Source organism: Myxocyprinus asiaticus, chromosome 7 (assembly GCF_019703515.2).
Source record: "Myxocyprinus asiaticus isolate MX2 ecotype Aquarium Trade chromosome 7, UBuf_Myxa_2, whole genome shotgun sequence".
Classification (NCBI taxonomy): domain Eukaryota; kingdom Metazoa; phylum Chordata; class Actinopteri; order Cypriniformes; family Catostomidae; genus Myxocyprinus; species Myxocyprinus asiaticus.
In genome coordinates, this window is record NC_059350.1 from 11,599,241 (window position 1) to 11,611,339 (window position 12,099).

General features: G+C 34.4%; 1 protein-coding gene across 2 annotated transcripts in view; it reads right to left on the reverse strand.

The window, feature by feature from the left end:
• Positions 1-8,861: 8,861 nt before the first annotated feature.
• Positions 8,862-12,099, reverse strand: part of LOC127444431 (RING finger protein 24) — a 47,766-nt gene continuing 44,528 nt past the window's right edge. For both annotated transcript variants that reach the window (XM_051703801.1, XM_051703800.1), the window contains one exon: positions 8,862-11,398. In XM_051703801.1, the coding sequence (XP_051559761.1) occupies positions 11,257-11,398 (142 nt within the window). In that variant the 3' untranslated portion in view covers positions 8,862-11,256. The remainder of the gene's footprint in view (positions 11,399-12,099) is intronic.

A 12,099-nucleotide genomic window follows, 5' to 3' on the forward strand; every position in this document is an offset into this window, starting at 1 on the left:
ATCACTTTTTTACTATAAATTATCCTCCCTGCCCAGTAGGTGACGATATACACAAAAAATATGAATCGCAAAAAACAAAAGAATGTGAAAGTGGAGATTTATAGTAAAAAGGGACTGAAATATTGATCTGTTTCTTACTCACACCTATCATATCGCTTCTGAAGACATGGAATTAACCACTGGAGTCTTATGGATTACTTTTATGCTGCCTTTATATGCTTTTTGGACCTTCAAAGTTCTGTCCACCATTCACTTGCATTGTATGGACCAACAGAGCTGAAATATTCTTCTAAAAATCTACGTTTGTGTTCAGCAGAAGAAAGAAAGTCATACACATCTGGGATGGCATGGGGGTGAATAAATGATGAGAGAATTTTCATTTTTGGGTGAACTATCCCTTTAAGGGAAAATAAAATGCTTTGAAAATTTAGTTTTTTTTATTACAGAAAACTAATTTGAAAGAAAAGGGATAAATCACAGTATGCTACTTTAGCAGGGAAGAACGGAAGCAATCAGAAAGACAAATATGACTTGTTTTTTGTTGTTTTTGAACCACTGAGCAGAACTTCTCAAAACAGGTATTGTGAGATTTCATGTGTAGCTGTAATTATAACCATCACGAATCAGTGAGCTATTTTTAAGAGTATGTCAAAAAGACATGGATCTATAAATTGATGATTTATTAGTATTAAATTATTATTGTCATTTGAATTTTTTTTTTTTTTTTTAAGTTTTATGGAATAGGCTGCAGTAAAATATGACAAAATGTGTACAAATAGCATTCACAGTCTGCCATTTCTTAATAGCCATATTTAAATTCTACAGCCCTGGAATGATTATACAACAATGTATATACATCTCTGTACATGCATAACGATGTGATCGAGTCCATGTGTCTTTAATTTATCTGTTTTCTTATGTTTCTGCTACTCTGTCCATTATAAGCATCTTTCTGTTTTTCAAAATGTGCTGTGTACTGTACTTTATCTGACTGCTTCTCCAGTGTCCAGCTTTGTGCCATGGTGTTCTTTAGCCATGATATATTTACTGGCTTGTCATTACCTCTTAGGATCTTGTTTGAATGATTGTATTTTACTTCCACTTGCTTTCATGCATTACCTCAAACATCTTTGGGCAACAAAATATTAATTGTGTTGCTCTTTTTTCTTTATACCAATAGATCAGTGTGAATTGCATTGGCATTGCTTAATGAATGCCCTGCATATGCCGTTGCACACAAAGGCAATTCATTACCCAAAGTTCGTTGGTTTAATAATGGTCTGTAAATGTCCATGCTTAAACTCTCTTTTCTTGCCTGTGAGAACAACTAATTGCAGAACATTTTATCATTGGTTGTATTGCTGTGGCCTGCTTTGTAGCATTTCTAATTGTCTGTTCAATTGGTTATCACTGTTTGCAAAAAGCTGAATATACTGTAAGAGTGTGATGAAATTGTTTACATTCCAAATTTCAAGCCATTTTATTCTAGGCATACCCTATGAGTTATAATAAAACCCTGATACATGTACTCGGATCATGTGTGGAGATCTTTGTATTTTATAGTACAAGTTTACAATGCATATATGAATAAGTAATAGATGTACTAGTTTGTTTCTTTAGTTCCAAATTTTTTTGAAGCACCAACAAATGCAATGGAATTGAATTGATTTTTTCAGTTGTTACCGAAGTTTGTAAAGACTGTAAAAACTGTCACTGCCAACACTACAAATCAGATTTTTTTCCTCTAAAGTTTTCTTTGTGAAAAGTCTACATGCAAATAAAACTCAATAAGAGGTGCATTGCACCCTCTGGGAGTATCATTAGAGTAGTTTTATCACACTTGGCCAGATAAAACAGAGCTTATTGTCAACAAATGTTTCTAATTGTGGGCTCATTTTGTACAAACCATGGACTGAACATTGTGTACTCCTCTTTAGTCTCCTTCCGATTGTTTGCATTTTAAAAATGTAGGTAATCTTCATTTTACCTTTATTTTCAGTTTTGAAACAATTATTATTATAAAAACACAGCAATTTTTCCACCAGAGGCCAGTAGTGTACAGCTTCTGTAGAGTAGCTAAAGAGCAGAGCAGGGTTAGTTGTCTCAATTTTTACTCCAGTGAATATTTCTCAGTGCAGGTTGATTTGTTTAAAGTCAGTTTCTGTACATACACGTACCCAAAAGTTTTGGCAACAAAACTATTTTTTGCTGTTATTACTCAGTAAAAAAAGGTACAGTTCACTGAACACACTAATACAAGGCATGTTGTCACAATATATGGGGTATGTTGACACAATGGGCACCTGCCATTAAATAACCTTTTTTTAGGGTTTTCAGCTAGATTCTAACATGAAACCGCAAAAATGTAAAAGGTGCATACATAAACCTTTTGGTTTAAATCTCCCTTCATCCTATAGCCCAGTAAAGACAATTTAATTGTATTATATTCACTTGTTTTCCCAAGAGCTAACAAAAATATGATTGTATTGGAAATTTTGTTTGGAGAACAAAGTTTTGAACATGACATGAACATGAAACGACGAAGTATACTTTTAAAACCAAGATATAAAACCACAGAGATTTGTGTTGTGTAATTAGTGGACTTTTGAATTATTACCTTATAGTTACTGAGGATTAGCTTTTGTGACAACTTCCCCAGGTCACAACTATAGCCCAAGTCTCCACTACCCTATAACTTAATTCATCACTTAAAACCAAATAAGCTGAAAATATTGTGCAATGTTTAGTTTTTCTTTTCCAATGACTTGAAAATAATTTATTATCATGACATACAGTAAATGATACACTACTTATTTGTTACACCATGCATATCACACAGTTTGTTTTTATATAAACCTCTCTTTATCACACCATGTTTGAGGTTAGCACTTCTGTAAAAGCCTGTGTGTGATGAAAAATACAACAGTTTTCAGGTGGAATTTCCCCTTAGGAAAGAAACTGACAACTGTGTGTATTTGTGTACAGTACAGCCTTCTCATTGTGTCAAGCTCTTACTTGCACTCCTATCAGCTTATCAGTAAAGGAAGGTGTGTTGTGTAAGAACTTGCAGGTGAAGTGTTTGATAACATGAACATGCTGGCAGGTGCTACGCATAGTGTGAAGTTAGTGGGTCAGTAGCGCAGAGGCCAGAGAAAACACTATGGATTGATTTGTAAAATGCAGATGACAGAGATGGCTTTTTCAGCAAAGAGAGCTCTGAGGTCTGATAAGGATCTTGCACTATGAAGGGGACATAAATATGTTTAAAGCTTACAAACGGTATAGTGCAATAGGCAGGCTTTTTTTTCTTTCTTTCTTTCTTTCTTAAAAGTTAACTCTTTAATTCCTACGTCACATCTTTAGTGACCCGGGACCTTATTCCACCCCCTGAACCACATCCATTTTTTGGAGTGATGCCCACACCTCTGTAGTATTCCTCTACCTTTCTCTTCTAAACAGAGTAAAGTCTCACTCACACCTATCATATCGCTTCTAAAGACATAGATTTAACCAGTAAAGTCATATGGATTATTTTTATGCTGCCATTGTGTGATTTACACTGTATGGACATACAGAGATGACATATTCTTCTAGAAATCTGCAGATGAAAGAAATTCATACACATCTAGGATGGCATGAAAGTGAGTAAATGATAAGAGAATTTTAATTTTGGGGTGAACTATCCCTTTAAGAGTTGTGTGTGTAATTTCTGCACCATTAAACAGCACCAAACAGAACTGCAAAAAAAGAGTAATTGTGTACTAATAGTTTTATAATTCTAAACAGGTAGTCCTGCCCAAGACTCGCTCCATTGATTGAGTCAGAATTTGCTATGTCAGATTACTCAAACAAACAGATCAAAACGTCAAAGAGTGTTTATCACTGATCTATAATACAGAATTTGTCTTTGCACATTCAATTGAGGTAGAAGTACTCTAACAATTCGGGGGGAAAAAAACCCCACACAATTGTAGACAATTTTAGTGTGCAGAAGTATTTTACATATATTACATTTAGATATTTAGAAAGCTTCATCCTAGATAATCTTCATCTTTAACAATTAGCACAGTAAAATAGTTGAAATGTGTTCTTTGTTTGTGTTATTTGCATTGTTGGGTAAGTTACTAAAAAAAGTAATCCACTACAAATTACTAATTACTTATCTAAAATTGTAATCATATTTATTTGCTGTTAACATCATCAAAAAGTAATTACATTACTAATTACTTTACTTTTAAGTTACTTTCTTAAAAAGTTTTCGTTTTTCCATTAAACAAATTCAAAATAATGTCTATATTTCTGCATTGTTTTTTGTCAAATGCATATCATATACTCAGCACTTGTGTTTCTCCCTTACAATGACTCATTAGGGTGTACAGCAAACAGTCGAACATAGACGCAAACAGTCGAACATATGAACATAATTCATGTATTAAATATATATATATATATATAAGTAACACTTTACAATAAGGTTCCATTTGTTAAAATTAGTTAGCAACATTATTAACATGAACTAACAATGAACAATAATTTTATTGCATTTGTTAATCTTAGTTAATGTTCATTTCAACATATACTAATTCATTATTAAACATTAGTTAATGCACTATGAACTAGATTGTATTTTTATTAACTAACATTAACAAAGATTAATAAATGCTGTAAAAAAAAAAAATGACTTGTTTGTTCATAATACCAAATGCATTAACTAATGTTAACGAATGGAACCTTACTGTAAAGCGTTACCATATTATTTTTGGAATATGTGAAACCCATGTAATGTACTTAAAAGTAATTAACTTAATTGAAAGACAGTAACTGTAATATGATCAAAATTAATTTAAAATGCAATGCATTACACTACTTTTTGACTATTGATTATAGTAACTAATTACTTTGTTAATAGATTACACCCAACACTGGTTGTCTGTTTAGGCCTAAATTAAGTGTGAATGATTATATATGTGTTAGTAATCTGTTGGTTCATACTACATATTACAATGCAAACTTGTCTTTCCAACTTTCTTTCAGAACATGGTGACTATCCTTATAGTGTCATTCCGCAAATGTATTATTGTAAATGAACTTGAATGTAAGTGAAAGGTTGTAAGTTGTACATGCTCACAAATCTCACACAGAGGATTTCCCACACTACTCCTAGGCCTAAATTTGAGTGAGTGGTTTAAAGAGAGGCACGACTGTGTTTACAGCTCAGTCACGCAAATAAAATAAAATAAAATAAAAAATTATATTATTGCTTTGCCTTTTGTCAGAGTATTAGATAAAGAACATTTAGATAATCTAGTCTGCAGAATCCATTGTGTAGGCTACAAACAGTTATCCAGTGTGCAAATGCTATTTGCTTGCATGGTTCTGCAGGTCAGCTTCTCTTACACCTGCTAATCAATCTGTAACTAACATAAGATGTACCTAATAAGTACATACGGTGCATATGCATTAAAACAGTGCCTCATTCTCCATAGCTTTTTTTGGAAAATCTGTCTGCGGGAGTTCATAAAGGAATGACGTTCTTTAGACCTACGCCTTCACAGCACTATGTGATGCACTTGACATTGACAAAATGTCATTGGTGTTATTTTTAAAATATGATTATTTTCATTTCTTACTAGTTTAGTAAGAAAGCTGATTTTTAGTAATATAACAATATATACCTAACGATACAGTAGATGATTAAGCTCATATGTACTATATATACCAGTTGTCCCACTTTGCTTATTTTCACCAAAATGTGTCACCATATGGAAATGCATTTTTATTTTTACATTCAAGAACATACTTATTCAAAACTCAGAAATGGTATAACAAAAAACTAACAATGATGATTCTATTCAGATTTTATATAGTTACACTTAATTTTCTATTGAACCTCAGAACAGCATCAGATGGGGCTGTTTCATCAATTTTGAATTCTCTTGGAAGCTATATTTTTATAGCCCTATTAATTTTAACCTTACTGAACATGTAAGGTACATAAAGCTTGAGTATGCAGAATACGACCAGATGTTTGCTGCATGCACATCCCCAGTGACCCACTTCTACATTTCTGCATTGCAGAGAGAGCAATGGAAGATGGTGTTTTGTAGATGCATTCACCTTAGACCAAATATCAGCATTGTTTTAAAAGACAAATGCGTATTATGAAACTCTTCATTTACTAGAGAAATCTCTATTGTAAATAATTATAGGAATCTAAGCTATTTTGGTTGGAGGATCTGGGACCTTATCTAATCATTCTAATCGGATCTGTGACAATTGCGAGTGTGGTCTTGCTTTATTATCCTATCAATCTATGCTCACACCTTACATAAGGTCACAGATCCTGCAACCAAAATAGCTGTGATAGTAATCTGCTCCGATCGTGGAGTGATGCTGACATACGTGCTATCGGAATTATCCTACGAGTATTTCACTCACGTTCAAGTGTTTTGTTGTCGGTGAGAAAACAAGGAGGATGCCAGTTTCATTCTTGTATATTTCTTGAGGAAGTCTTATTTTGACCAACACAGAAAGCTTTCTCTCATCTGCCTTGTTGAAAGTTTACAACTTCTCCCACCTCGGAAACTGGGTATCATGTAGGCACCCTGAGCGTGTTTGATTACTCCATCTATCGTGACTCTAAGTTACCATCGGCAGTAATGCTGAAGCTGTTAGTTTAACTCTATTTCTCAGCTATAGTGCAGTAGTAAACTGAGCGACTATGGAGTGAGAGATAATTGTTTACTGACTACAGTAAAACTTACTGACGACACAGTTTGTCAACGTGAGCTCAACGCTCATAACACTCATGCAAGACAGTCTTTTGTTGCCACCTGCTGGCTCAAATCTTTAATGTCACAAGATTTAATTAAAAATGTACACATCTAGCTGCTCTTACACATTAGTTTTGAATGCCACGAACACAAGTGGAGTGGTACAAACCGTAAAGTGTCCCAGTGCTGATGGTTTAGCTATCAGTGCTCTTGGAACGCCTTTCATCCAATCAGATTTGAGGACCGGAACTAACTGTTGTCTGAAAGGGTCTAATGGTTTGTTGGCTTTATACTTGGAGCCATACTGAGGCCACAGCAGGTCCCAATGCCCCCTAGAGACAAGCTGGCCTTTATACAGGGTTCTGAGAACTAAAATACACACCAAAATACATGGAATATTTGTCCTTGAGACATTTTAAATGTAATTTTTTTTTTTTTTTTTTTTTATGTTAAGAAAGACAAAGGAGATATGGTTTATTTCAAAAACTTGACAACTTTATTTACAATTCAAGTCAGTCACATGCAACATATTTTAATGACTATAACACAAAATTAGCACACACCCACACACACAAAAACTTCTTTGCAGTTTTATTTTTTCTTTAAAATATTGATTAAATATACAAAAATATAGATTACAAATACTGTACAGAAATAATTCTGCTGCAGAATTCTTACTTTTACAAACATGTTTGTGAGATCCACAAACATTAGCAGTGTTAAAACAAGACTGTGTTGGGAAGGGTGTAGGGCTCATATACAGTATGTTTACATATATGAGGTCACAATGATGGTGAGGGGTGGGTCAAGAAGTTCAAGATGGACAGAGGTGGAGAAGCACTTGGCATTTTTATAGTGCTTGACAAAGATGGCTGATAAATTGGCAGTTCATTTTTAAAGGTAATCTTGTATCAAATCATTTCAGAAAGCATTAAAATGATTACTGCTCTACAACAGAAATTCTGCCAATCTCTGCCTAAAAACAGGACACCATTGACTGAAATGAGAGCCATAAATCCTAACTTTGCTTTTTCAAAATAAAATTTGGTCATCCAGATATGGCACTTTCAGTAATGATCAGTAGAAAACATAAGTTTGAATATGCTGAGTATAGATATACTTCAGCCTATTACTTAACATTTCCAACTTGTTTGAGGGCTTTTTATAAAGACATTAAGGGGTGAATACAGGAAAGAGGGACAGTTTCTGATAATATGTCATTGGCATTGTTTTTAAAATATGATCCAAATGGCTACATTAATGTCATCCCATACAAATTTAGGATGAACTTAATGTCAATTTTTAGTAATATAAGAATACAAACATAATGATAGATGATTAAGCTTAAGTGTCCCACTTTACCAGTTGTCCCACTTTACCTGTATTCACCTGATTTGACATAATACACAATCCTGATTTCTAGAAATGCTTTCAAATTTAAGATTATTGCTGATTTTTTTTAAACGTATTAAACATTGTCCAAAAAGCCTTTATTTTCGCATCTTACTAAATTAGAGCTGTTAGATAACACTAATGTTATGGGTTTAAAATGATAGCACACAATAAATTAAATTTTTTGCCCCATTTCAGTTGTGCCGCAATGGCGAGCATTGCCGATACCACCAAAACTGAAGAGTATGAAAAGTGCAGTGAGGTAACACTTAATTTTAGACACAATCAACTACTTTCACATTATAATGACACAGCTCTCTATATGCATACATTCATTTTCAGAGTGACTCTTTGTACACCTTTAAGACCTGCTGTATTAAAAAAAAAAAAAAAAAAAAAAAGGCAAAGAGATGAAGAAATCCTAATTTAGGACCCAAAATTTGCAATATTTTTCCATGATAAGGAATTACATTTCTGAAGGAGTGTTTTACACTTTAGTAAGGCAATGACAATGTACCAGAGCAAACCAAAAAGACAAGCCAAAATAAAAATGAAAAAATATCTTTTCATTTTTTTCTTTTTAGGTAATATTAGTGTAGTTTTTCACAAATGCAGCAAATGTAAAAAACATATTAAATAACATTAAAAAAACTAATATATATATATATATATATATATATATATATATATATATATATATATATATATATATATATATATATATAAACACTGTCACATTAAATAAGCTTAACTTAAAATTCACAATCTGAACCTCCTCTCTCAAAAACAAAAAGATATATTGTAGAACTTGGTGGGCAGTTTGCTTGGTACACCATTCAAACCATGACCAGACAGCACTTAGTTTGGATCAATTTAAAACATTACTTATGTCAGATGATTCTACTTTGCAACAAAATGAAAGGGCTGTTCATTGCCAGTCATCATTTATGACCCACTCATGTTTTATGATCAATCCCTGACCACCATTCTATATCCAATACACTAAAATTTTTCCTTTTGGCCTGCCATAACAGGGAGGCCACAGAGACCCAGCATGACCCATGGATGTTTTGGGGGGGGGGGGGGTTTGGCTCTAAATGAACGCAGTACAATAGAGCAGAGAGTGGGGAAAGAGCCAGAACTTCCATTATATTATAGAGTATAAAGAAAGCTCCAACCTGCTGTAGAGCATTGTTGTCTGTATGAGTGGTGTCACTGATCTTAATAGCTGAGGATTCTTTGTGTCTATGAGTAAAAATTGCAGGACTAATATACTGATATGCTGAAAGATGCTGGAATGATACTAGACTAGACAGTCTACAAACCTAATTCAAAGTATTCTGCTGTCCCAATGACTTCAGGTCAGACTGGACTTTGTTTCTGTAGCGTGTCTAGTTTGATTTGCCTTGGTTGAGCATCATTTTGATTTATTAATATTTGTTGAAGACCGATCTGGGGCTTTATGCCAAGTATATTTTTCAGAAAACTCAGAAAGATATGCTGTGCTACAATATGAGAGCCGGTGTCTGTAAACACACACAGACATGCAAGGTTTGCTTGGCATTATGTCACAATTCCAATTAGGTGACAACTCCATCTTTGATCTTATATATATATAATTTAATTTGGAACTATTTCCATTAACACATCTAAAGTACTTTACCACTAAAAAACAAATCTAAAACAAGTATCTCTGTGGACGAGGAATTTGAAGCCAGAAACTGACTAATGCTCTGACTATGACCAGTTAGTTGAAAGCAGAGTTTTTAGGGAATAGTTTTAGTAACATAAGTGGAGGGCCTGAAAATGGTATGAAATGAATGCACCAATTATGAAATACACCCAATTTGTCATGTTAATTGAATCAGGTCTAAAGCATCCCTTATGTATGAGAATTATTAAGCATATCTAATAAAGTGTACCGGTCCACTTGTTTATTTTGTTCAGATTTTGTCCACAAATCATTGCTAATTTGTTCTCTTGTCTTAACCTGTTTGGTTGCTATCTAATTAAATATAGTCAAAATGATTGTCTGTAGACAACAATTGCAGACAATACAGCCTAAGACCAAAAGCTACCAGAAGTGTGTGTGTGTGTGTGTTTGTATGTAACACAGCCCTAAGTTAAAAGCAGTTCAAACATAAAAACTTACAAAGAAAACAGGTCAAATACTGCCGGGTCACATCCTGACTATGATGTGATGTAAATGTTCTTACTAAGACAAGCTCTGTATTCACTTTTTTGTTTTTTGGCCACGAGCTACAAGTTCACAATGAACCATATCTACCAATATACCCCTATAGACACTCCCTTTTTTCTCAAATGTATACCTTAACCACAATGAAACACACTGTCCAAGATCAGTGTTAAAAGGCAACATTTACAAACGCTACTAATACGATCCGCTGTGTTTTTAGGGATCTGTTTTGTTCATGTGTGAAACTAAGTTTCTTTCCACTGACCATCAATATTCAAACACTCACGCAAACAAACATATACACAATGGAGAGCTGCTGTCCCTTTAATATACAGTATTAATGTAACCCTCTTGAATCAAACAAAACCACTGGTTTGCTCTGTGGCTCTGTGTACATCAACTAAAAAAGACTGAAATCATAAAATACAAAATAAAAATCTCGCTACCATCACACGCAACTAGGTTTTAGTTTGCGTAAAGTGCTTGTTAAAACAAACTTTAGTTTAAAAAGTAGCTGTTTTGTGTTTCTTAATGCGTTATGTTATGTTAATCCTTGTCTTTTTTGCCTCACTGGTGTCCCTTAAAAAAGTGCTTTGGTGTGGAACGGATACTATAAACATGGCTTGGCCATGTAACCTCAAGTCTTCATTATCCCACAGGAAAAAAATGAAAAAAGCCAAAATCAAATAGAAGAGATTGCGTAATTAAACTATTATTGTAATTTGAACGAATCCTTTGTAAAGTCACCAAGGCAGAACAGGAACACAGGGGGGTCACAAGTCACCATGGATCCGGGCACAAAACCTGCACTCTGTCCTTGGATATGAGCATGTACCTGTACAAGTGGGAGTGTGAAGGTAGTGGTGGTCGCAGTTTTAGGAGAAACAGGAGGGGCTACACCAGGTTTTCCACCCCTGGCAGAGGCTGCTGCATGGGTGGTACAGGCTCAGACATGCTCTGCTGCTGTGCCAGCTGCAAGACGGGCATGTTGCACAGTGGGCATACCTTTCTTACCTCCAGCCATTTAATAAGGCACCTGAAAGAGAAGAACATAGAACATAAATGGCTAATTAGACCATAATATTCTCAAAATTTCTCAGATTTGCCAATAGAGGAGCCATATGGCTGTACACTACAGCATGTACAGTACAAGAGTCTCTCTGCTCTTGTGAAACTGCCTACTATAATGAGACTACCGGCCCACTCTGACTGTAATGGCTCACTAGAATATAAGCATATAAAAACAGACACTATTGTCTGTGTGAAGTCACAATTCATCAAGTAGTGCATGTGGGCATGGGTCAATCTGTGCTACAGAATAAAGTAATCTAAAGGAAATGCCAAACACAGTGTGATTTACAGCATTTTCAAGATGTAACGTCCTTACAAGGGTCACAAATTAAAATGATATATAATGCCCCCGAAATTGAAAATGTGGGAGTATTTGGCCCAGTCACATTTACCTTTGCACGGTGAAATTCCAGGGGCGAAGAAGGCATGGGGGAATGTTGAGCGCATGTGAAACCGGCAAAAAACGAATTGCCTTTCAGCCTCTTTTTATATAAAACTTTGAGAGAGTGAAGTTAAAATGAAATAATTTTACTACTTTAGAAGAAAAAAACCCAGAGTGAAATCAGTCAAATTAAACTAACACAACTGCTGGAAATCAGTTGCCTGGTACAACAGCCAATTATACCATTTAGTGGTCATTATACAAATATAACTGACTGCAGAATG